This window comes from Melanerpes formicivorus, unplaced genomic scaffold, assembly GCF_026170545.1.
Source record: "Melanerpes formicivorus ecotype bairdi unplaced genomic scaffold, bMelFor1.0.p_v2 SCAF_2, whole genome shotgun sequence".
NCBI lineage: Eukaryota > Metazoa > Chordata > Aves > Piciformes > Picidae > Melanerpes > Melanerpes formicivorus.
Genome location: NW_027142354.1, coordinates 975,285 through 1,002,243, shown reverse-complemented (window position 1 = coordinate 1,002,243; position 26,959 = coordinate 975,285). Strand labels below are relative to the sequence as shown.

The following is a 26,959-nucleotide window of genomic DNA, read 5'->3' as shown; positions in this document are numbered from 1 at the left end:
CAACACAGACAAGTGACAGCTTGTGTCACATGAACAGAGAGAATGGCCCAAGATTTTTTTTCCCAGTGTCTGATCATTCTTTGGAACTTGAATTTTCAGAGATGGTGAATTCCTTTGTGGATGATTCTAGTGGTGTCAGACCCCCTAAGAGGGTGCTCAAAGTGAGATGTAGCACTGATGCTGATGCCTCAGTATAAAGCAGGTGGGTAATTTTGGTTTTAAGATCCAAATACTTCTCTTGCAATTAGTGATCCTCTGTGTATCAATGCCAGCTTCTCACAGTGTCTCACACTCTCATAATTTGTTGTGGCTTTCAGGAAAAGGACAGTTTCATTGTAATCCTTAGAAGCATACTTAGTAATAATGAATGTATTTCTACTGTCAGTCTCAGCTGCCCCACATTCTGCCCCAGGGCTCTGGCTAGGACATCACTGCCCATGACGTGTGTTCTACTTTATTCCTAGGCATCTCTTTGGATCAATGAGTCTGATTTACTGCAGGAGGTGAGGCAAATCTTCCAGTGCAGCCAGTTTAAGGCCAGAAACTGTAATGCTGAGAAACTACTTTATCTGTGGAGAATAAATGGTCTGTTTTTTTCATGAAGACAGGTTAGAAATGGAGGAGGAGCCACAGCTTGCTTACTGAGGCTGTTGTGCTCACTTTGTGTCAGGCATGTTTTTAGACTGACAGGGAAAAGATCAGAGTTATAGATTTGTCTCATGGGGTACTGAGTCATCCAAGGGGGGTCTCAGAGAGGTGGGACACCAATTCCATGGATGCTATGAAGTAGTTATGCTATGAAGTAGTTAAAATGAAATAACTTTCTAGCAATGAGCATTGTTCACTGCACAGCTCAGGTCAGAAGATGATTCTCAGCTTCATAGAAATCACTTTCTAGCAATGAACATTGTACACTGCACAGCTCAGGTCAGATGATGATTCTCAGCTTCATAGAAATCACTTTCTAGCAATGAGCATTGTATCACTGCACAGCTCAGGTCAGAAGATGATTCTGAGCTTCATAGAAATCACTTTCTAGCAATGAGCATTGTTCACTGCACAGCTCAGGTCAGATGATGATTCTCAGCTTCATAGAAATCACTTTCTAGCAATGAGCATTGTTTCACTGCACAGCTCAGGTCAGATGATGATTCTCAGCTTCATCAGCTGTGACTTCTTTGCTGTGTATTTCTATACTAGGCACTGGTGCTAAATGTCTATTTAACATTGAGGTTGATGTTGCTGAGGAGTTGTGGAATTGTTTGCATTCTGGATGGCAGCTTTTCAGATTTTATAGAAGTCCTTATTCTGAAACCCTTTAGAGCTCCCCAGGGCAAGCACTGCAGGGACTGCTCAGTAGGGTACATGGCTCTATGGAGAAACACTTAAAGAAGGCCTTCTGCTTTGCTGCAGCTGTTAGCTCTTCTTGGAGATGTGAAGTGTGTGCAGTCACAGGCTGTCCTCTTGCTCTTCCATGTGCTATCTAAACTTTCAATTAATTTCTTGGGAAGGACTAAGAAAAAAAGTGTGTGCTGCTTCCTCCTTGCTAGGGCTATGCTGTGTAAAGGGGAAGGGCTTACTTCCAGATATCATGGGATAAAAAAGGAATGGTATTGCTGCATGTATTTACAAAGAGGAATCACCAGCATTAGGGATGTAGCATGCAGCAAAGAACTGTTACAGATTTAGAAATAAACCTTTATTATTTAGAATAAACCAAACCAGGTTGGAAGAGACCTTCAAGATCATCGCATCCAACCCATCAACCAATCCAACCCACCCAAACAGCTAACCCATGGCAATAAGCATTTGGCTGATGGCTGATAAGCATTTGGTGTTGGCTAAAAATGCACTAAAACTTTCTAGAGATGCAAGAATCTTACTTATCTTACTTTCTTCTTGTGTGCAGAGAGGTTTTCCCAAGTCCCCAGTAATTCCCACTGTTATCTCCTGATGTTGCAAATTGAGGGTACCAGCAGGTAGTTGAGAGGAGACACCAGTTACTTGGAAACACTGCAGTGCTTTATTAGCTCATTCTGTGTATATCCCAGCCCATGCCCAAAGGATGTTTTCCTTTAGGGGTGTGCTTACACTGGAGTTTCTCCAGCTCTCGTTTTCTGTACATTTATTGCACGTCCTTTGGCACCACCCAAATCCCCTGCTTACACATTCAGCAGCTTTTTCTGTTCAAAATGCTCTCATTACTCAGCAGTCCAACATTGTCTCATTGTTGCATTTCCAATACAAGATATAGTAGCTTTGGGAAAAAAAATAAATCAGTTGTTTCTGTGTTTCCTTCCAGAAGAAGGAAAAACCCCAGTGAAATCACACTAGCTTGGGTATTCTAACTCCATAGTTTTGTGCCTCTGATTAATAGCTTTCTAAATAGGGTAAATAGGTCTTAAAATGGAAAACTGAAAGTGAAAGGAAGGTGTGAATAGAATAGAATAGAATAGAATAGAATAGAATAGAATAGAATAGAATAGAATAGAATAGAATAGAATAGACCAGACCAGGTTGGAAGAGACCTTCAAGATCATCCTGTCCAACCTATCATCCAACACCACCTAATCAACTAAACCATGCAACCAAGCACCCTGTCAAAGTCTCCTGAACACCTCCAGTGATGGTGACTCCACCACCTCAATGTTTCAGAGCATAAAGATGAGATGATAGTGTGTTTTAATATATCCTATGAAGAGTGACTGAAGGAGCTGAGGCTATTTAGTTTGAAAAAGAGGAGGCTGAGGGGAGACCTCACTGCTGTCTACAACTACCTGAAAGCACATTGTGGAGAGGCTGCTGCTGGTCTCTTCTCACAGGTAATTAGTGATAGAATGTGTCCAGAGAAGGGCAACAAAGTTGGTGAGGGGTTTGGAACACAAGCCCTATGAGGAGAGACTGAGGGAGCTGGGGTTGCTTAGCCTGGAGAGGAGGAACTCAGGGGTGACCTTATTGCTCTCTACAACTACCTGAAGGGAGGTTGTAGACAGGCGGATATTGGTCTCTTCTCCTGGACAGCCAGCACCAGAACAAGAGGACACAGTCTCAGGCTGCACCAGGGGAGGTTTAGGCTGGATGTGAGGAAAAAATTCTTCCCAGAAAGAGAGATTGCCCATTGGAATGGGCTGCCCAGGGAGGGGTGGTGCAGTCACTGTCCCCTGGAATGTTTAAAAAAAGACTGGATGGGGCACTTGGTGCCATGGTTTAGTTGATCAGATGGTGTTGGGTGATTGGTTGGACTTGATGATCTTGAGGTCTCTTCCAACCTGCTTAATTCTGTGATTCTGAGATTGCACTGAAATGAAATTCTTCTTGAAGACAGTTGTAACCTCAGTCATTTGAAGCATGGTTGGTACATTGCATTAAAGCTTTACAATGAAGCTAATGTCATGAAAGATAACTGAAAGTGTGGCCTGTGGATGGCAATGGCCTCAGAGAAGCTTCTACGTCTTTTTGGCATTGGGACTGCAGCTCTGTGCATTAGGAACTACTGTGTCACTGTAACAGAAATTGAGCTGTTTCCTTGGTTCCTGTTCAGCAGATGAGATCAGCTCCACAAATGGAAGGTAGTGTCACTTTTCAGAAGTGACTTCTTCATTAAGGTGGAGGCTGAGTAGGAAATGCTGTTTTCACTGAGTCTTCACTTTTGTCCTTGTTAATGGTTATTGAGAGTAAATGATGGTGATTTAAAGGCCAGTGAAAAGTGGCTTAAAGGATGCTATTGTCTAAATACTGGAAATTTTTCCATGTTCCAATGAGCCAGGGCAGCACAAGTTGTTGAACGTAAATAGAAGTGATCTCACTTGTTTGACTACTTCACAGTTTGGAATAACATTTCAAATGGTGTTGGTTGTTTTTTTAAGGCATCATTAGCATTGCAAGATTCCTACCAGATACATGGTTGATGTTGTTTGTTAAGGGTTCTTTAGGGCAGTTAATGTTAGCATAAAATAATACAAACATCAGAGCTATTGAAGCAGACAGTGGGTTAGTTTTTGTCTTAAAAATGAATGGGTCTGGCTCTGGTAAACCATTCTCTCATTCACCAATCTTCAAATAGTTCTATTTGTGTCTGTTAGAGTGTAAGTAATCAAGTTATTTATTGAGCAGCTGTCAGAAGAATTTAAGTAGCCTCTGGAACGAAACAGCTCTGGCTCTTAAAGCAGAGTATTGCTCAGAGTCTGCCTTTTTCTTTAGAAAACACATCCTATTAATTTGCTGTTGTGTGGTTAAGCAACAGTGCAGAACAGCTGATTGTCCAGATGAATGGGGATGTAGGAATAGAGTTGCATCAACAAATTAGTGTTTTAGGAAATTAATGGAAGAAGGAATTAATTTGATCTACTCTGCTGTCTTAAGAGAATGTGTCAGTATAGTCTGAGCATTTAGATCATAAAATGCTCTGCTCTTTGATTTTGTAATAAAGGAGGTGAACAACTGATTAAAAACCAGGTATACAAGAATGAGTATTTGAGCTCAGTCTGTTTAGTTTAGCAAATGTGTAGTTAGATCATTTGATCACAATTTACCCTATTCATGTGGGGAGCAGAAATGTACTAATAGGTAGTTTCATCATCTAGAGAACAGAAGTAAAAATAAGAACCAACAGCTTGAAGTCAGCCAAATTAAGTTGGAAGTCACACAGAATCACAGAAAGTTAGGGATTGGAAGGGATCTCAGAAGATGATCCAGTCCAACGCCCCTGCCAGAGCAGGATCACCTGGTAGTAGTATCATAGTATCAGTCAGGGTTGGAAGGGACCACAAGGATCATCTAGGTCCAAACCCCACTGCCACGGGCAGGGACACCCCACACTACATCAGCCTGGCCAGAGCCTCGTCCAGCCTGGGCTTAAACACCTCCAGGGACAGGGCCCCAATCACCTCCCTGGACAACCCATTCCAGGGCTTCACCACTCTCATGGGGAAGAACTTCCTCCTCCCCTTCCCAGCCTGAATCTCCCCACCTCCAGCTTCATTCCATTCCCCCTAGTCCTATCACTACCTGAGATCCTGAGCAGTCCCTCCCCAGCCATCCTGTAAGCCACCTTCAGATACTGGAAGGCCACAATGAGGTCACCTTGGAGCCTTCTCTTCTCCAGACTCGAACAGCCCCAACTCCTTCAGTCTGTCCTCATAGGAGAGGAGCTCCAGCCCTCTGATCATCCTTGTGGCCCTTCTCTCTGGGACACCTTCCAGCCACCCTCCACAATCCCTCTTGTAATAGGGGCTCCAGAACTGGAGGCAGTACTCCAGGTGGGGTCTCACCAGAGCTGAGTAGAGGGGGGGAGGATCACCTCCCTTGAGTAGGTCACACAGGAACATGTCCAGCTGGGTTTTGAATGTCTCCAGTGAAGGAGACTCCACATCCCCTCTGGGCAGCCTGTCCCCAGTGCTCTGTCACTTTCACAGTGCAAAACGTTTTTCTTTGTATTCCAAAAATACTCCAGTGACAATGTCCAATTTTCATCTGAAATAGTTTTGAGCACACATTATGAGCTTTCAAAATGATGTAGAGACTTGTCAGTTATTAGCAAAGTGACAAGCTATAATTGCTTTATGTACCACAAAACATTGGTTTTAAAGTTTTGCTGCCTAAGGCTTATAGCATTTTACTCATTTTAACAATGTAATGGCTTTTTTGTCTTGGATAAGAGCTGTTAAGGAGTGACTGCTTTGGGTTGCTTTTTGTTTTACAAAGGTCTGACTTCTTTGCCCACTTTAACTGGCTGATATTCTGAGAATAGGGAAAGAAGAATGTTTCAACTTAAAAAAAGGGTTCTGTTTGCAAAAGGCTTTATACACTCAATGTAGCAATGTAGAGGTTGCACACTCTTTGCTGGTAGGAATCAGGGAGAACTGGGAGAGTTTAGATTTGTTAGAGAGGATTGATAGGACGAGCACCTGTGTGAAGGCTTTTTCTCTTCTCTTTCAAGTCGTGGAGTCACCATCACGGGAGGTGTTTAGGAAGAGGCTGGATGGGGTGCTTGGTGCCATGGTTTAGTTGATTGGATGGTGTTGGGTGATAGGTTGGACTTGATGATCTTGAAGGTCTTTTCCAACATGGTTAATCCTATTCTATTCTATTCTATTCTATTCTATTCTATTCTATTCTATTCTATTCTATTCTATTCTATTCTATTCTATTCTATTCTATTCATTTACCTTCAGCCTGTAGTTGCCCCCTTTTTTTCACTCTCACTCATTCTGTTGTGTTACAATCTATAAAACACAGGCTGTATGCAAACTCTGGAGCCTGTTTCAGATGTGGATGGGCATATGGGGCAATGTGTTGTGGATCTGTCCCCTGCCCAGAAATGGATCAGGAGAGCTGCATCCTGCTGTAAAGCCCAGTTTCTTCAGTACTGATGAATTCATGATGAAGTTTAGCAGCAGCTGCAGTTTCAGAACCAGCTATTTTATGTGCTGAAATAAATACTCATGCATTGTAAAGTAATGAAATTCACGCCTGATACAGAGGGAAAGGTTAAAAAGTAAGTCTTGAGAGCAGCTGCATTTCTTAAATCAGCTCATCACTTGTATATATTAGGCCTCAGAAGTCTTGAATGACTGTTACTCTGCAAAGGAACTTAGTTAAGGTAAGATGCAATTAAAAGTTTGAGTACATTTTATATGGTGATGGGAGACCATATTGAGCAGTTACAGTAGGAAATATTCCTATTTCTTGATGAAAAAAAGAGCAAAATGTTCTTTTAGGGGGATATAGGTACTCTGGGTTTCTAGTACAATATCATAGAATCACAGAATTGTTAGGGTTGGAGGGGACCCTCAAGGATCATCTAGTTCCAACCTCCCTGCTATGGGCAGGGACCCCTCACACTACAGCAGGTTGCTCACAGCCACATCCAGCCTGGCCTTAAAAACCTCCAGGCATGAGGCTTCCACCACCTCCCTGGGCAACCTGTGCCAGTGTCTCACCACCCTGATGGGGAGGAACTTCTTCCTAACATCCAATCTGAATCTACCAATTTCTAGGTTGGTTTTTTTTCCATTCCCCCCTACTCATTACTTAACACCCTATAAAGTCCCTCCCCAGCTTTCTTATAGACCACCTTCAGATCCTGGAAGGCCACAAGAAGCTCTCCTCAATGCCTTCTCTTCTCCAGACTGAACAACCCCAACTCCCTCAGTCTGTCCTTATAGGAGAGGAACTCCAGCCCTCTGCTCATCTTCATGGCCTTTCTCTGGACATGTTCCAGCATGTCCAGATCTTTCCTGTAACAGGGGCTGCAGAACTGGATGCAGTATTCCAGGTGGGGTCTCAGCAGCTTGGGGTAGAGGGGGAGAATCACCTCCCTTGACTGGCTGGCCACACTTCTCTTCATGCAGCCCAGGAAATATCTATGTTGTACAGCTTTTTATAATCTTAAAATAGGAAGGAAATTCATCAGGGACTAAGGAAGATGACACAAAGTTAGGGGCAGATGTTAGTCAGTTAGAGGGTAGAAATGCTCTGCAGAGGGACCTCGACTGACTGGACAGATGGGCAGAGTCCAATGGGATGGCTTTCAACAAGTCCAAGTGCCGAGTGCTGCACTTTGGCTACGGCAATCCCATGCAGAGCTACAGGCTGGGGTCGGAGTGGCTGAGAGCTGCCAAACAGAGAGGGACCTGGGTGTGCTGATTGACAGCCACCTAAATATGAGCCAACAGTGTGCCCAAGTGCCCAGGAGGGCCAATGGCATCCTGGCCTGCATTAGGAATAGTGTGGCCAGCAGGAGCAGGGAGGTCATAGTGCCCCTGTACTCTGCTTTGGTTAGGCCCGCACCTTGAGTCTGGGCCCCTCAGTTTAAGAAGGACATCGAAAACACTTGAGCGTGTCCAGAGAAGGGCAACAAGGCTGGGGAGAGGCCTTGAGCACAGCCCTATGAGGAGAGGCTGAGGGAGCTGGGATTGTTTAGCCTGGAGAAGAGGAGGCTCAGGGGTGACCTCATTGCCCTCTATGACTACCTGAGGGGTGGTTGTGGCCGGGAAGGGGTTGGTCTCTTCTCCCAGGCAACCAGCACCAGAACAAGGGGACACAGTCTCAAGCTGCGCCAGGGGAGGTTTAGACTCGAGGTGAGGAGGAAGTTCTTCACCAAGAGAGTCATTTGTCATTGGAACGGGTTGCCCAGGGAGGTGGTTGAGTCATCGACCCTGGAGGCATTTAAGGGGAGATTGGATGTGGCACTTGGTGCCATGGTCTAGTCATGGGGTCTGTGTTGATAGGTTGGACTCGATGATCCTCGAGGTCCTTTCCAACCTAAGTGATACTGTGATACTGTGAAGCAGTTTACCTCTTTCTTACAACGTGCAGGGCTTTGGGAGTGTCTAGGCTCAGAAATCAGCTGAGGCAGTTCCCTGAGATTTTTCTTGCTATTATTATTATTGTTAGGATTAAGCTTGTTGACTTAGGCAGCCTGGGGAAGTGAAGTCACCTCTACTATAATTCTATGTACAGTTCATCATTCAAACAGCAGTTTTGAACACAGAGGGTTGTGAGAAAAGGTTTGAACTTTTTTTTCATTAAAAAATGCTTGTCATTTTCTGAGACATGTTTGATTGCCTCCTGTTATTATAAGAAGAAAGAAAAGCTTGTTCTGTTACTGTGACACTCTGACACGTTCTTCTAAACTGTTCTCTAATAGAAGATAGACAAACACATTGCTGCTGGAACATTGCTTTCTTGAAGCATAATAAACAAATATTCAATTTAATTCTGTTTACATTGCTCTCATAGATCAGAGTTCTGCTAAAAAAAAGCCAAATTATGTGATGTAGAATGACCTCCACATAACTGACACAATCTAGTGTAGTGAGCTCAGTGACCCAAAATAGATCCACTCTCTGTTGAGTGGACCTCAGTGTCCTAGCATGGGTTCCCCCATCCCTGTACGCTGCACTGGTTAGGCCACACCTTGAGTCCTGTGTCCAGTTCTGGGCCCCTCAGTTTAGGAAGGAGTTTGACTTGCTGGAACGTCTCCAGAGAAGGGCAACAAAGTTGGTGAGGGGTTTGGAACACAAGGCCTATGAGGAGAGACTGAGGGAGCTGGAGTTGCTTAGCCTGGAGAAGAGGAGACTCAGGGGTGACCTTCTTGCTCTCTACAACTACCTGAAGGGAGGTTGTAGACAGGCAGAGGTTGGTCTCTTCTCCCAGGCGACCAGCACTAGAACAAGAGGACACAGTCTCAGGCTGCACCAGGGGAGGTTTAGGTTGGATGTTAGGAAGAAGTTTTAGACAGAGAGAGTGATTGCCCATTGGAATGGGCTGCCTGGGGAGGTGGTGGAGTCACCATCACTGGAGGTGTTCAGGAGGAGACTTGATGGGGTGCTTGGTGCCATGGGTTAGTTGTTTAGGTGGGTTGGATTGGTTGATAGGCTGGACGCGATGATCTTGAAGGGTCTCTTCCAACCTGGTCTATCCTATCCTATCCTATCCTATCCTATCCTATCCTATCCTATCCTATCCTATCCTATCCTATCCTATCCTATCCTATCCTTCTCTTCTCTTCTCTTCTCTTCTCTTTTCTCTTCTCTTCTCTTCTCTTCTCTTCTCTTCTCTTCTCTTCTCTTCTCTTCTCTTCTCTTCTCTTCTCTTCTCTTCTCTTCTCTTCTCTTCTCTTCTCTTCTCTTCTCTTCTCTTCTCTTCTCTTCTCTTCTCTTCTCTTCTCTTCTCTTCTCTTCTCTTCTCTTCTCTTCTCTCTTCTCTTCTCTTCTCTTCTCTTCTCTTCTCTTCTCTCTTCATCTTCAATTTAAATTGTGTATCTTGCCCCTTTATTGATTCTTCTGATGGCTGTGCTGTGAGAGCCAAAAAGCTATAATGGTAGCCAAATAGCTTGTCAGCTTTGTGTCACTCTATCCCACTTACGCCATCAATGCTTTTCCAGGACACATTCTTTTCCTCATAGAAAAGAAACAGAAAATGTGCTTTCTGGTGTCTGTCTGCAGGTAGAATTGTCAATGAGTTCAGTCCCAATCATGTGGTTGAATATTTTTGTGTCTCGCATGATTGTAAGCTGACATTTGTCTTGCAACCTTGTGCAGCTTCGCTGGGGAGGACACCTGAAAGGAGAAAAGTGCTTTAGCTAAAAAAAATGGAGGATCAGGAAAATAGATCCAGTTTAAAAGAATAAACCTGGTGCAGCTTCACTGGGGAGGACACCTGAAAGGAGAAAAGTGCTTTAGCTAAGAAAAATGAAGGATCAGGGAAACAGATCCAGTTAAAAGACTAAAAGAGGCTTATCTCTCTGTCTGTGCCCTTAAATCTAATAGTATCTTCTCAGTCAGGCTGGTATGTCCAGAAATGTTCTATGAATCTGCAGAAAGAGTGGAGGGAAGGGAAGAAGGAGGGGAGTGAAATGCTTTCAACATGACTGTTTACATTTCAGCCCCAATTCTCCATTGTTGTTTGAATGTGATCTGCCTTGAACAGATTTCTGAAATACGCTCTCAATGCTTATTCAAAGCTCCTTACAAATGTTCTAACTAAATTCCCTTCTGGAGCAGCCACCCTGCCTTTATTTGCCTCTGCTGATGAATTTATTCCATGGAGACCTCTCTCCCCAGCTTGCAAGGAAGAGGTCATCTAACCACACTAGGCTGGGCTCTTTAGAAAATCAATACCAGATCTTGCTTCATTTAACATGAATTTATTAGGTCGGTGTAAATTGGACAGTGGGGAGGAGAGGGGTGATGCCTCTACATAGCTTCCCTCCTGCACTCTTCATTTTCTCCAACACACTCATCTATAATATTTGACTGTCTCTGAGGCTAGCAATTTTGATAAGCTCTACTTTGTGATTTAACAGTTTACACAGTGTTTTAGCAAGTGACTCACTGTACAACACATCAGAAAGGAAGCATCTACATTTATTTTCATCTGCTTTGCTTTGCTCCTTTATGGTATTCCACTGTTTAGGGACAGCTTTTTCTTTCTTCAGGTAGCTGGCTCACAAATCATAATGTTTGTGTGCTGTAAATGCCACTACTAATGAAAAGTGCTGTAGATATTAACCCTCCTTCCCCTGTGGACTGTGGTTTTCCCTGGGGTGGAAGAATTAATCTGCTGACAGGCCTTACTTACCAAGAGACAAATGACAGACGTAATCATCCAGCCTGCTGCTTTAGAATAAACCTTTATTAGAATAAACCAAACCAGGTTGGAAGAGACCTTCAAGATCATCGTGTCCAACCCATCAACCAATCCAACCCACCCAAACAGCTAACCCATGGCACCAAGCACCCCGTCAAGTCTCCTTCTGAACACCTTCAATGACGGCGACTCCACCACCTCCTTGGGCAGCCCATTCCAATGGGCAATCACTCTTTCTGTATAGAACTTCTTCCTAACATCCAACCTGAACCTCCCCTGGCGCAGCTTGAGACTGTGTCCTCTTGATCTGGTACTGGGTGCCTGGGAGAAGAGACCATCATCAGCCTGTCTACAACCTCCCTTCAGGTAGTTGTAGAGAGTGATAAGGTCACCCCTAAGTCTCCTCTTCTCCAGGCTAAGCAGCCCCAGCTCCCTCAGCCTCTCCTCATAGGGCTTGTGTTCCAAACCCCTCACCAACTTTGTTGCTCTTCTCTGGACTCGTTCCAGCAAGTCAACCTCCTTCCTAAACTGAGGGGCCCAGAACTGGACACAGTACTCGAGGTGTGGCCTAACCAGTGCAGTGTACAGGGGGAGAATGACCTCCCTGCTCCTGCTGGCCACAGTGTTCTTGATGCAGGCCAGGATGCCATTGGCCCTCTTGGCTGCCTGGGCACGCTGCAGGCTCATGTTAAGCCTACCATCAACCAGCACCCCCAGGTCCCTCTCTGCCTGGCTGCTCTATAGCCACTCTGACCCCAGCCTGTAGCACTGCATGGGGTTGTTGTGTCCAATGTGCAGAACCCGGCATTTGGATGTGTTAAATCTCATGCCGTTGGACTCTGCCCATCTGTCCAGCCTGTTGAGGTCTCTCTGCAGAGCCTCTCTACCCTCCAGCAGATCAACTCTTGCCCCCAGCTTGGTGTCGTCAGCAAATTTACTGATGATGGACTCAATGCCCTCATCCAGAGCATGTGAGCATGGGGAATGGACTCAGAAGGGGAATTAACTGGAGATGCCAGCATCCAAGAGTTGTCCTTTGTAGGGGAAAATGCCTAAAATGAAACTTAAACAGTTAAAAATACCTAACCAGAAATGAGTGGGGAGTGAGGACCAGGGAGGTCATTCTGCCCCTATACTCAGCACTGGTTAGGCCACACCTTGAGTCTTGTGTCCAGTTCTCAGCCCCTCAGTTTAAGAAAGATGTTGAGTTTCATAGTTTCATAGTTTCGTTTAGGGTTGGAAGGGACCACAAGGATCATCTAGGTCCAACCCCCCTGCCCTGGGCAGGGACACCCCACACTACATCAGCCTGGCCACAGCCTCATCCAGCCTGGGTTTAAACACCTCCAGGGACGGGGCCTCTACCACCTCCCTAGACAACCCATTCCAGGGCTTCACCACTCTCATGGGGAAGAACCTCCTCCTCACATCTAGCCTGAATCTCCCCACCTCCAGCTTCATTCCATTCCCCCTAGTGAGTTGCTGGTACATGTCCAGAGAAGGGCACCAAGGTTGGTGAGGGGTCTGGAGTACAGCCCTGTGCAGAGAGGCTGAGAGAGCTGGGGTTGTTTAGCATGGAGAAGAGGAGGCTCAGGGGAGACCTTGTTGCTCTACACCTCCCTGAAAGGAGGTTGTAGCCTGGTGGGGGTTGGTCTCTTCTCCCAGGCAACCAGCACCAGAACAAGAGGACACAGTCTCAAGGTGTGCCAGGGGAGGTTTAGGCTGGATGTTAGGAAGAAGTTCTTCACAGAAAGAGAGATTGGCCATTGGAATGTGCTGCCCAGGGAGGTGGTGGATTTGCTGTCCCTGGAGGTGTTTGAAACGAGACTGGATGGGGTGCTTGGTGCCATGGTTTAGTTGATTAGATGGTGTTGGGTGATAGGTTGGACTTGATCTTGAAGGTCTTTTCTAGCCTTATTGCTTCTCTGTGTGTTTAATTTTTTTCCCCCTTTATGGATATAAATATATATGCATTTTTCTTACAGGACATGCCTATTTTTATATAATTAGCTACTTGAAGTTGTAATTTCTGTTGCTGAATAATTAGCCTGAGGATTAAGCAGTACTTTGGGTAATTGCTATGTGTCTTACACTGTCAGTTTTCCCACCAAAAAATAATGAACAATTTCAGTTGTCTATTTTTTATATCAGAGGGAAAAAGGCAAATATGACATTAAATACAGAATTCAATACAAAAATTGAGTTCAGATGGTGATTTATATATGTATAATCTAGTATGTATGAACTATATAAACACATGAATTTAAATAGCATGTTTGGACTCATTTTGGTGTCGTTGACTAACAGACTGTTTAACACTGCAGGAAGTATTTTGCCTGAATTGGAATACTTGCAGTCATATCTGACAAATGTTTGCCTGAGTTTCTGGTTTTTAGACCCAGGTGTGCATGTAGCCACAGATATATTAGAATAGGCTTAAATTATTTTAGAATAGAATAGAATAAACCAGGTTGGAAGAGACCTTCAAGATCATCGCATCCAACCCATCAACCAATCCAACCCACCTGAACAACTAACCCATGGCACCAAGCACCCCATCACGTCTCCTCCTGAACACCTCTAATGATGGTGACTCCACCACCTCCACAAGCAGCCCATTCCAATAGGCAATCACTCTCTCTGTGTAGAACTAAGATCCAGCCTAAACCTCCCCTGGTGCAGTCTGAGACTGTGTCCTCTTGTTGTGGTGCTGGTTGCCTAGGAGAAGAGACCAACCTCTGCCTGTCTACAACCCCCCTTCAGGTAGTTGTAGAGAGCAATAAGGTCACCCCTGAGTCTCCTCTTCCCCAGGCTAAGCAGCCCCAGCTCCCTCAGCCTCTCCTCATAGTGCTTGTGTTCCAAACCCCTCACCAACTTTCTTGCCCTTCTCTGGACACGCTCCAGCAACTCAACCTCCTTCCTAAACGGAGGGGCCCAGAACTGGACACCACAAGAAGGCATCTTGGCATATACTCAGTCTTTGATATTTTCTTCATGGTTTGGAAAGACTGAATTTAATGAGACATTTTTTTCTAGTATCTCAGAGAAGTAAATATGAAATAGAATTAAATGAAGCTGAATTGGACCTGGATGTATATTTGCATGTCCAGTAAAATAAATGAAGCATAAAATGCTGGAGAGTAGGATATGATACAGTAGCAGTTTTGCTTCTATAATAAATGAAAAAACCAAAATGAGAATTACACTTTTCTGTGATTTTGTGTTATACTCTTCTGTATTGGTGGAACTAAAAGACAGTATGCAGATGCTCTTCAAAGTAAATATTGGGCATGCTCAGAGCTGTTGGCCATGCAGCAAACTCTAAATCAAAGAGATTTTCCTATGGTGAAGATAATTTCCCCCTTTTAGGGATGTCAAAAAAGGCAATCTAATTAAATAGGCATCCTTTCTCTAAACTCACAACTGAATGCTTTTGAATTATTTTACGTAATGGTAACATTCTTTGGGGGTTTATGCATTAGTTTAAACTTTGGCTTGGTCTTGTCTGCAAATGTTAAGACTGCTGAGGTATCACAGTATCACAGTATCGCTAAGGTTGGAAGAGACCTCAAGGATCATCGAGTCCAACCTGTCACCACAGACCCCATGACTAGACCATGGCACCAAGTGCCGCGTCCAATCCCCTCTTGAACACCTCCAGGGATGGTGACTCCACCACCTCCCTGGGCAGCACATTCCAATGACGAATGACTTGCTCAGTGAAGAACTTTCTCCTCACCTCCAGCCTAAACTTCCCCTGGTGCAGCTTGAGACTGTGTCCCCTTTTTCTGGTGCTGGTTGCCTGGGAGAAGAGACCAACCCCTTCCTGGCTACAACCACCCTTCAAGTAGTTGTAGAGGGCAATGAGGTCACCCCTGAGCCTCCTCTTCTCCATGCTAAACAATCCCAGCTCCCTCAGCCTCTCCTCACAGGGCTGTGTTCAAGGCCTCTCCCCAGCCTTGTTGCCCTTCTCTGGACACGTTTAAGTGTCTCAATGTCCTTCTTAAACTGAGGGGCCCAGAACTGGACACAGGACTCAAGGTGTGGCCTAACCAATGCAGAGTACAGGGGCACAATGACTTCCCTGCTCCTGCTGGCCACACTATTCCTAATGCAGGCCAGGATGCCATTGGCCTTGTTGGCCACCTGGGCACACTGCTGGCTCATGTTTAGGCAGCTGTCGTTCAGCACCCCCAGGTCCCTCTCTGCCTGGCTGCTCTCCAGCCACTCTGGCCCCAGCCTGTAGCTCTGCATGGGGTTGTTGTGGCCAAAGTGCAGCACTCGGCACTTGGACTTGTTGAATGCCATCCCATTGGACTCTGCCCATCTGTCCAGTCGGTTGAGGTCCCTCTGCAGAGGCCTTCTACCCTCTAACAGACCAACATCTTCTCCTCACTTGGTGTCATCTGCAAACTTGCTGGTGACTGTCTCAATCCCCTCATCCAGATCATCAATGAAGATGTTAAAGAGGATGGGGCCCAGCACTGATCCCTGGGGCACACCACTAGTGACTGGCTGCCAGCTGGCTGTGGTACCATTCACCACCACTCTCTGGGCTCAGCCTCCAGCCAGTTCCTAACCCAGCACAGAGTGTTGAGGTCCAATCCACAGGCTGACAGCTTAGATAGCAGTTTGCTGTGGGTGGTCACTGTTATATGGTGAATACACTTTGTGGTGTGGGACAATTAACAAAGAGATTTGAACAGAAAAAGTGTTTAGTGAGCTTTAAACTCAAACAGCAGTTTGCAGAAGTGACTTCCAGGTTCTCACTGCTCAGTGAAGCTTTGCTGAGTAACAGGTTCTCTGACCAAATGCAGACATTGAATTTACTCATTCATGCAACATTGAGCACTTAATGGTGAACTGAATCAGTGTATGCTGGAAACACATTGGCATAGAGTTAATGTGTTGTTTAATTGATTTATACTGAAGTATTTAATTGCATATATGAAAAGTGGTTTTGTTTTTCTCCTTTTGTATTTGCAGAGGCCTTTTCATTAGTATCCATGACCGGGGACACATCAGTACAATGCTTAAATCCTGGCCAGAAAGTGTTGTCAAAGTAAGTTCACTTTCAGCTGCACAACAAAGCTGATGCTGTTTTGCACCCAGGGTAACTTGGTTAAGGTATTTTGGTAAGCTTTTTGTCAATTAGTTGTCAGTGGTTTCTTAGCTCATTTGTAAAATAGAAACAAGGCTGTTACAGCCAAAGTTTGAGGCGTTGAACACTTCCTTGTTTCATGATGAATTGGTCAATGACACTGAATATTATTCACCCAAAAAAAACTCAGATGATTTCTCTGCATTTCAGGGAGTCACAGAGTGGTTGAGGTAGGAAGGCACCTCTGAAGGTCTTCTAGTCCCTCCTGCTGCTCAAGCCAGGACAGCCAGGGCAGGTTACTTACAGCTGTGTCTGTCTGTGGATATTGAGTGTCACCAAGGGTGGAGACTCCACAAGATCTCTTGGCAGCCCATTCTGATGTTTGGATTAATAGTTGTCCACATACAATACCTGATGAGCTCTCACACACAAATTATTACATTTCCAACTGAAATGGCTTGTCACAGAGCATGACAAGGAAATTGCTGTGTTGTCAGCTGCTGGTTATACTCAGCACTTCGGTCCTTTACTGTGGAAAAAGCTGCTTCTTTAGTGCAGACAGTCTGGTGGGTTTTAATGAGTTCTTGTATTTCTATCAATGAAAACATGTACTTCCTCATCTGTGGAAGTATGATGGAGTGTGTTATTTGCTTGAGGGAAGAAGAAATACATCTTTGAAGGATAAGAACCAGTTGGCTATAGACAGCCCTGTCAAGTGCTAACAGGAGTGTCTGCCTTTTGTTCTGCTCAAAACAATCATGAAAAGGCCAGGGATCTGGGGTTCTTCTGTTTTTTATGTGGATGACTTCCTTTCCCTTTCTATTGTGTTTTCATACTGTTGACATAAAAGCATAAGAGGGAACAATGCCTGTTTCCTTGTAGTGTAATGCTGAAAAACTCTCTTTTGTATTCATAAAAGTTTTATATGGAAGTCATAGAATCACAGAGTCATTCAGGTTGGAAAAGACCCTTGAGATCACTAGATCCAACCATTAACCCTACTCTACAAAGTTCACCACTAAACCATATGTGTGGCCAGCAGGAGCAGGGAGGTCATTCTGCCCCTGTACACTGCACTGGTTAGGCCACACCTCGAGTCCTGTGTCCAGTTCTGGGCCCCTCAGTTTAGGAAGGAGGTTGACTTGCTGGAACGAGTCCAGAGAAGGGCAACAAAGTTGATGAGGGGTTTGGAACACAAGCCCTATGAGGAGAGGCTGAGGGAGCTGGGGTTGCTTAGCCTGGAGAAGAGGAGACTCAGGGCAGACCTTCTTGCTCTCTACAACTACCTGAAGGGAGGTTGTAGACAAGCAGAGGTTGGTCTCTTCTCCCAGTCAGCCAGCACCAGAACAAGAGGACACAGTCTCAGGCTGCACCAGGGGAGGTTTACGCTGGAGGTTAGGAAGAAGTTCTATACAGAGAGAGTGATTGCCCATTGGAATGTGCTGCCTGGGGAGGTGATGGAGTCACCATCACTGGAGGTGTTGAGGAGGAGACTTGATGGGGTGCTTGGTGCCATGGTTTAGTTGTTTAGGTGGGTTGGATTGGTTGCTGGGTTGGATGCGATGATCTTTAAGGTCTCTTCCAACCTGGTTTATTATTCTGTTATTCTATATTGCTAAGTGGCACATCTAAACGACCTTTAAACACATGAAGGGACGAGCTTGCAGCGAAGCCAGAGCCTAAAACAGTGTGACAAACCCACAGTGAAATTCAATAAAAGAATTGTAGGCCTTTTCCTGTCCTGTTAATTTGTTTGTGTCTGTTAGAGGTTTTGTATGGAAAGTGAAAAACTAAATATGATAAGAAGATACTGGAGTAGTTAGTACATGCAAGCAAAGAAGTGGGTTTTACAGTGCTTTTATTTCTTCCTCCAGGCTATTGTGGTGACAGATGGAGAACGTATTCTTGGTCTTGGAGACCTTGGCTGTTACGGCATGGGCATTCCAGTTGGGAAACTGGCACTTTACACGGCGTGTGGTGGAGTCAAACCTCATGAGTGTCTACCAGTGATGTTGGATGTGGGAACAGATAATGAGGTAAATAATTTTCTGAGGTGCAGTGAGCGTTAGCTGTTTGAAGGGAACTGTGTGAAAGTTACATTGTAAACTGGTTTTCTTTGTTATGATGCTGGCTTTGATTGTGTGCAAACTACAAAGTCCTATGGAAGAAGTCTCATCCTAATGCATAGTGTAGGCTGCTGTGTAAGGCCCAAGTAATTAGAGTGCTGTTGTCTGGAAAAGTGATGCAGAATTTGTGTGTGTTCAAAAACTGCATGGGAAATTTGCTCTCATGAAGTAGGGGATGATAGGGTTAAAGCAACAATGTAAGGCAGCATTCTTTCTCCCCTTCTCCTTCAGAATTCCTCTGCAGTGGTTTCAGAGGTGAATTCTGACTGTACCTCTTGTTTTGGTGAACATCTTGCAGCTGCTGCCTGGTCTGTGCTGGGAATGCATCTCTGCCTGCTTCAGTTGTGTATTGACTTTAGCTATAGAAAGCACTGTAATGCTATCAGTTTTCCCAAAAATGAAGTCCTAGTGCTTCAAGCAAGTGGACCTTACCCTCTTTAACTTGGCTTCCCAGTTGTATGAAGTGCACAGACTTAAAGTTGTTGAAGACTTGCTCTGTTGTTCCCAGGAGTCTTAGGATTGTGAGTTAATTACTTGGCCCCTGTTCTTCCTTCCTATTTTTCTGAAACAGTACTTGAGTTGGTGACTTTGAATGATGTCCAGTTAGCTATCACAGCAATATCATTATCACAGAATTACAGACTTGTTGGGGTTGTAAAGGACCTCCAATGATCATCTAGTCCAACCCCTGACACTAGAGCAGGATCCCCTAGAGTAAACCACAGAGGGACTTGTCCATGTGAATTTTTAATCCTTGGAAAGATGGAGACCCCACAACCTCCCTGGGTAGCCTGTTCCAGTACTCTGCCACCCTCAAAGTGAAGAATTTTTCCTTTATGTTTATGTGGAGCCCACTGTATTCTGGTTTGTGTCCATTGTCCCTTGCCCTGTCACTGGGCACCACTGAGAAGCCTGTGACTCCATCCTCCTTTAAGTATTGATAAGCATTAATGAGTTGCCCCCTCAGACTCCTCCAGGCTGAACAAACCCAGCTCTTTAAGCCTTTCACTGTAAGGTAGATGTTCCAGTCCCCTAATCATATCAGTGGTTCTCTGCTGGACTCTCTCCAGTAGTTCCTTGTCTTTCTTGAACTGGGGAGCCCAGAACTGCCTTAGCAGAAATAAACGTTTATTAGGCTATGCACAATAAAAGTGTCAGAGGTTTATGTGTATTGTAGCTAGAGAAAGCATTCCTGTACCAGTAAACTGAGTTGGGAGTTCTAGATTGTTGGTTTGGGTGTGTAGACACACCTCCACCCCTGCCCCACTGGCATAACGTAGAAAATATATCAGGAAAGCATTGCTGAACAGAGAACTACCCTGCTACCCTCTCTCTCTATCCCTGAAAGCAGGCAGGCTTGTGAGATATGTCTGAACACTTCAGCACATGGCCATAGCAAATCACATCCAACTCCCATTAGCTATAAAGTGTTTTAATGCTGGTTTGAGCATCTGGGACAGCTATGCACTACCTAATTGTGGCTTTGCAGTATCTGAAGGGGGCCTACAGGAAGGCTGGGGAGGGACTTCTCAGGATCTCAGGTAGTGCTAGGACTAGGGGGAATGGAATGAAGCTGGAGGTGGGGAGATTCAGGCTGGATGTGAGGAGGAGGTTCTTCACCATGAGAGTGGTGAAGCCCTGGAATGGGTTGTCCAGGGAGGTGATTGTGGCCCCATCCCTGGAGGTTTAAGCCCAGGCTGGATGAGGCTCTGGCCAGCCTGATGTAGTATGGGGTGTCCCTGCCCATGGCAGGGGGGTTGGAAGTAGCTGATCCTTGTGGTCCCTTCCAACCCTGACTGATACTATGATACTATGATACTATTATTCAAGTTTTCTGGGCAGTTGATTGTATCAGCTCCTTCTCATTCTGCAGCAGGCTGCATTTATGCTGGAGTTTGATTGCAATGTTTCATTTTTTTTCATAGTTTACTATTTTCTTGAAAGATATGAAGCATACATCTGTGTATCTACACACACACACATATATATCAGCAAAAGAAGCTTACCCATAACAGTAGCTCAACTTTCATGCCACTGTTCCTGTGACCTAAACAATGAGTTCAATGTGTGTAAAAGAGTGGCAAGCCCAAAGCATGAAACGATGCATAAAAATTGTGCTAGTTGGGGTTTGTTGATGCTCTGGAATATTCACCTTCTGATCCTTTCTGTTGTGGCTCTTTGGAATATGCCATCTGATTTTTAGGACCATACTATGAACTGCTTCAGTGCAATTAGAAGCTGAGCTTGTTTTAGTCTCTGGCCAGCGCAGTGGTTAGACAGTGCTGCTTCTGCTAGGGTGCTTTTTATTCCTGCTGAGGTGTTCATCATGGTTAGATGTGCACATGCTGCCTGACAGTCTTAAATCCCCATTTAGCAGTACAAGACACCTTCAATTAAGTTTAAACAATTGGGAGTTTGAGTAAAGAGTTGGGGGTTTGTCTGTGTGTGTTTGGGTTTTTCCAGTGCTGTAGCAGATGCAAGGAATTCTATTAACTTATGGATCTGTGTCATTTTTGCTCAGTTGGGTTTTGGCAGGGCTGAGGTGAGTAAGTTAGCAGCATGGCAGAAATCAAGGCTGTGAATCATGGTTGGGTTATGGTCTACTCCAGAAGGCAGCACAACTCCTCTGCACTTCAAAACGTAGATGTTTGGTGGCTCTTTCTAATGGGGTCTGGTTGCTCAGATGTTTAAGCTTTTATCTAACAGCTGTAACTGGGAATAAGAACTCTGATTTCTGCTGTAGGATTATGAAGAGGTGGTACTCTGCTGCTGCACCCCTTGTCCTTAGAGTCTGCACAGGCCTGGAGATCTTCATTAACTGGAGCTTGGGTACAGTTCCTTGGCTACTTTACTCAGAGTCAGGGATCCAGGGCCACCAGCACATTAAATTTCTCCTCTTCAACACCCTCCCTCTCCTTCAGCAGCACATTCCCTATGAGGAGAGGCTGAGGGAGCTGGGATTGTTTAGGAGGCTCAGGGGTGACCTCATTGCCCTCTACAACTACCTGAAAGGTGGTTGTAGCCAGGAAGGGGTTGGTCTCTTCTCCCAGGTAACCAGAAGTTCTTCACCGAGAGAGTCATTCGTCATTGGAATGTGCTGCCCAGGGAGGTGGTGGAGTCACCAGGTGTTCAAGAAGGGATTGGACGTGGCACTCGGTGCCATGGTCTAATCATGAGGTCTGTGATGACAGGTTGGACTCAATGATCTTTGAGGTCTCTTCCAACCTTAGTGATACTGTGATTCCAGTTCCCTCCCTGACTCTGATGTCTATGAGACCAGGTGGTGAGTCTTGCAGAGAGCTGACATGACCAAAACCTGACCACATTTTGCCAGCTGTGATGGTTATATTAGGTCATGCTGCTGTAGTGCAATTGCACTACAACTCCTTATTGTAAAATCCAAACCTCTTGGACAGATAACTATTGTCATGCTACATATTTTCTTACTGCAGCCAGGACTTTCCATAATATGACACAATACAAATCACTCTTATAACTTGAGTACATATAAATAATACTTGTGCTGAGCATGTTTGTTGAACTGTGCAGATGTTTTCTATTTAGATTAGTTTCTTTTCCCACTCTGTGGGGGCCTCAGTGCTTTAAAATAAGGTTTGAAATATGTATTTTTGGCAACTGTGATGCAGTTGTACACAACCTGCAAGTTTTCCAGGAAGATTAAATGTTACTTTAAAACAGATTGCACGAAAAGCTTCGCAAATTCTCAGCCCATATTGTCTTGTGGTGTACAGGACCCAAAATGGGAGCTCCAAGGAGCAACTCACTCGGTTTCTGATGGTTATTAAAAGCCTTACTGCTGTTAGTTTTAGCAGAGGTATTTTTAGCCATGGTATTATCCTGATACTCCTAAAACTAAGGATGGAGAAGAGAGGCAGATAGATCATTTTTGTGCAATTGCCTAGATAATAAGCAGGAGAAATGGAAACTGCTTACTTGTGAGTAAAAATTGGTCTATAGAATGACTTGCATGACCAAATTAGTAAATTACTCTATGTAATCAATGTGAGACTGAATGTCCAAAAGAAGCATTGTTGACCACAGCCAAAACTAATATGCTTGTTTCATAAGTCATTGAGAAATTGGAGGCAAGTAGTTGCTAGTAAAGACATTTTTATCCAAAGCATTTAAAACATGAGAAGAGAAGAGAAGAGAAGAGAAGAGAAGAGAAGAGAAGAGAAGAGAAGAGAAGAGAAGAGAAGAGAAGAGAAGAGAAGAGAAGAGAAGAGAAGAGAAGAGAAGAGAAGAGAAGAGAAGAGAAGAGAAGAGAAGAGAAGAGAAGAGAAGAGAAGAGAAGAGAAGAGAAGAGAAGAGAAGAGAAGAGAAGAGAAGAGAACAAACCAGGTTGGAAGAGACCTTCAAGATCATTGTGTCCAACCTATCAACCAATCCAACCCACCTAAACAACTAACCCATGGCACCAAGCACCCCATCAAGTCTCCTCCTGAACACCTCCAATGATGGTGACTCTACCACCTCCCCAGGCAGCCCATTCCAATGGGCAATCACTCTCTCTGTATAGAACTTCTTCCTAACATCCAATCTAAACCTCCCCTGGCACAGCCTGAGACTGTGTCCTCTTATTCTGGTACTGGCTGCCTGGGAGAAGAGACCAACCTCTGCCTGCCTACAACCTCCCTTCAGATAGTTGTAGAGAGCAATAAGGTCTCCCCTGAGTCTCCTCTTCTCCAGGCTAAGCAACTCCAGTTCCCTCAGCCTTTCCTCATAGGGCTTGTGTTTGTAGTTATTATTTGTAGTCATTAGTTATTTGCAGTTATTAGTTACTCACTACAGACCATGCCAAGCTCACTAGAATTTATGCCTTACTCAATAGCCATGGATTTTTCAAGTGTGAGGATGATGCTTCTCAGGTGAGATATCAATCCCAGTAAAACATGCACAGGCACCAGTCTCATCACTGATGTGAAACTGTTGGAAATCCTGAGGTAATGTTTTATCTGGATTCTAGACATTCATCTAATGTACTGAGCTTCAACAAGGCCAAATGCCAGGTCATCGGTCACAGCAAACCCAAGCAATGCTTCAGGCTTGGGGCAGTGTGGCTGGAAAGCTGTCTGACAGAAAGGGACCTGGGGGTTCTAATGGACAAGCAGCTGAACACGAGCAAGCAGTGTGCCCAGCTGGCCAAGAAAGCCAATGGCATCCTGGCTTGTGTCAGAAATGCTGTGTCCAGCAGGAGCAGGGAGGGGATTGTCCCCTTGTCCTCAGCTCTGGTGGGGCCAAATCTTGAGTGTTGTGTCCAGTTTGGGGCACCTTAATACAAGAGAGATGTGGAGGTGCTGGAGCCAGTGCAGAGGAGGGCAACAAAGCTGGGGAAGGGTCTGGAGAATAAGTCTTATGAAGAGCGAAAGAAAGTGCTGGGGATGGCTAGTTTGAAAAGGAGGAGGCTGAGGGGAGACCTCATTATTGTGTACAGCTACCTGAAAGGATGTTGTGGACAGGCTGCTGCTGGTCTCTTCTCACAGGTAGTTAGAGATAGAACAAGAGGGAACAGCCTCAAGCTGTGACTGGGTAGGTTTAGACTGGACATTAGGAAACATTTTTTCATGGCAAGAGTGGTCATAGTATCATAGTATCAGTCAGGGTTGGAAGGGACCACAAGGGTCATCTAGTTCAACCCCCCTGCCATGGGCAGGGACACCCCACACTACATCAGCCTGGCCAGAGCCTCAGCCAGCCTGGCCTTAAACACCTCCAGGGACGGGGCCTCAACCACCTCCCTGGACAACCCATTCCAGGGCTTCACCACTCTCATGGTGAAGAACCTCCTCCTCATATCCAGCCTGAATCTCCCCACCTCCAGCTTCATTCCATTCCCCCTAGTCCTATCACTACCTGAGATCCTGAGAAGTCCCTCCCCAGCCTTCCTGTAGGCCCCCTTCAGATACTGGAAGGCCACAATTAGATCACCTTGGAGCCTTTTCTTCTCCAGACTGAACAGCCCCAACTCCCTCAGTCTGTCATGCCTTAGAATGTGCTGCCCAGGGAGGTGGCTGAGTCCCCAAGCCTGGATGTGTTTAAAGATGGTTTGGCTGTGGTGCTTGGGGCTATGGTTTAGGGGTGAACCTTGTAGAGTAGGGTTCTTGGTTGGACTTGGTGATCCAGAGGGTCTTTTCCAACCTGAATGTTTCTGTGACTCTGTTAATCTTTTTGGAATGGTTAAAGAAGCACATTGCAAAGAGGAAAATAATTGCATGGCTGTCAAGGTACTACTTAATGGAGACCTTCCTGAAACACATCTACTCAGGACTATAAGTGGGATGATTTAAGGATGCTAAAAATCAAGCTGAAGCAAGGGAAAACACTTAACCATTAAAACGTGGGTGATGGTTGCTTGCTACTTAAAACACGTTATTAAACTCTCACAAAAGGAACAATGTTAAGGCAACCCCATTGTGTAAAACTCAGCTTGGCTTACAGGGATGTGAAAACTGGCAAAAAAGAAACAAAACAGGAAAACCCAATAATAGAAACCAAGCTCAACAACTGGGTTTATAGGCAATAAAACCCCCAAAAGACACTAAAGAACGGAAACTTAATCCATACTCATTCTGAACACTAAGAAGGAGATTCTTCTATTGTTCTAATGGGAGTGCTTGTGGAAGTGTAAGGTTGTCAGTCTGAATATGGTACATGTTTTTTCAATGTCAGCTTCATCTTTCTTGGCTTGCAGTCTTGTTTTCTGTTTTATTAGGAGCAAATTAATATGGTAAAGAAAAGCTGGGAGGAATGACTCTCGCTCTTTAGATCAGAATGTCCAAATAATGCTTTGGCCGGCTCTGAAAACACTCAGGCTAAAACTTCCTGGACCATGCTGAGCTGAGTAGGGAGGAAGTGCTGGATTTTTTTTTATTGTATCTGGGATGAGTGGAGAAGTTAGGATAACTGCATTAAATTACAGATTTTTGTTTAAAATACAATGGTCCTGGTTGCTGTACCCTTATACAAAGAAAGATATTGAGGTGCTGGAGCGGGTCCAGAGGAGAGCAATGAGGAGGCCTGTGGATGTGGTCTGCCTGGACTTCAGCAAGGCCTTTGACACCGTCCCCCACAGCAAACTGCTGGCTAAGCTGTCAGCTCGTGGCTTGGACAGCAACACTCTGTGCTGGGTTAGGAGCTGGCTGGAAGGCTGAGCCCAGAGAGTGGGGATGAATGGTGCCACATCCAGCTGGCGGCCAGTCACCAGTGGTGTGCCCCAGGGATCAGTGCTGGGCCCCATCCTCTTTAACATCTTCATTGATGATCTGGATGAGGGGGTTGAGTCAGTCATCAGCAAGTTTGCAGATGACACCAACTTGGGAACAGATGTTGATCTGTTAGAGGGCAGAAGGGCTCTGCAGAGGGACCTTGACTGGCTGGACAGATGGGCAGAGTCCAACATGATGGCATTCAACAAGTCCAAGTGCCAGGTGCTGCACTTTGGCTACGGCAACCCCATGCAGAGCTACAGGCTGGGGTCGGAGTGGCTGGAGAGCTCCCAAACAGAGAGGGACCTGGGAGTGCTGATTGACAGCTGCCTAAACATGAGCCAGCAGTGTGCCCAGGTGGCCAAGAGGGCCAATGGCATCCTGGCCTGCATTAGGAATAGTGTGGCCAGCAGGAGCAGGGAGGTCATTGTGCCCCTGTACTCTGCTTTGGTTAGGCCACACCTTGAGTCCTGTGTCCAGTTCTGGGCCCTTCAGTTTAAGAAAGACATTGAGACACTTGAAGGTGTCCAGAGAAGGGCAACAAGGCTGGGGAGAGGCCTTGAACACAGCCCTGTGAGGAGAGGCTGAGAGATGGGACTGTTTAGCCTGGAGAAGAGAAGGCTCAAGGGTGACCACATTGTTCTCTACAACTACCTGAAAGGTGGTTGTAGCCAGGAAGGGGTTGGTCTCTTCTCCCAGGCAACCAGCACCAGAACAAGAGGACACAGTCTCAAGCTGTGCCAGGGGAAGTTTAGACTTGAGGTGAGGAGAAAGTTCTTCACCAAGAGTCATTCGTCATTGGAATGTGCTGCTCAGGGAGGTGGTGGAGTCACCATCTCTGGAGGTGTTCAAGAGGGGATTGGACGTGGCACTTGGTGCCATGGTCTAGTCATGGGGTCTGTGGTGACAGGTTGAACTCAATGATCTTTGTGGTCTCTTCCAACCTTGGTGATTCTGTGATTCTGTAATGGGACTGGTGAAGGGATTGGAGAGAAAGTCTGATCAGGAGAGGCTGAGGGAGATAGAGTTGCTTAGCCTGGAGAAGAGGAGGAGACTCAGGCCGGACCTTATCACACTCTACAACTACTTGAAGGGAAGTTGTAGTAAGGTGGGGGTCAAGCTCTTCTCCCAGGCAGACAAGAGGGCATTGCCTGAAGCTGTACCAGGGGATGTTTAGGTTGGATGTTAGGAAGCACTTCCTCACAGAAAGGGTAATGAGACACTAGAATGGACTTCCCAGGGAGGTGGTGGAGTCACTGTACCTGGAGATGTTTAAGGAAAGATTGGATGTGGCACTTAGTGCCATGGTCTGGTTGATGTGATGGTGTTAGGTCATAGGCTGGACTTGATGATCTCAGAGGTCTATTCCAGCCTCAATAATTCTGTGAGTAAAATCAGAAAGTTTGACTAAT

At 45.3% G+C, this 26,959-nt stretch overlaps 1 protein-coding gene across 1 annotated transcript in view; it reads left to right on the top strand.

Moving 5' to 3' along the window:
* The first annotated feature begins 16,049 nt into the window (after positions 1 to 16,049).
* ME1 (malic enzyme 1) overlaps positions 16,050 to 26,959 on the top strand; it is a 145,147-nt gene continuing 134,237 nt past the window's right edge. The window contains exons 1-2 of the mRNA XM_068148705.1: positions 16,050 to 16,156; positions 18,070 to 18,231. Of these exons, the coding sequence (XP_068004806.1) occupies positions 16,124 to 16,156; positions 18,070 to 18,231 (195 nt within the window). The 5' untranslated portion in view covers positions 16,050 to 16,123. The remainder of the gene's footprint in view (positions 16,157 to 18,069; positions 18,232 to 26,959) is intronic.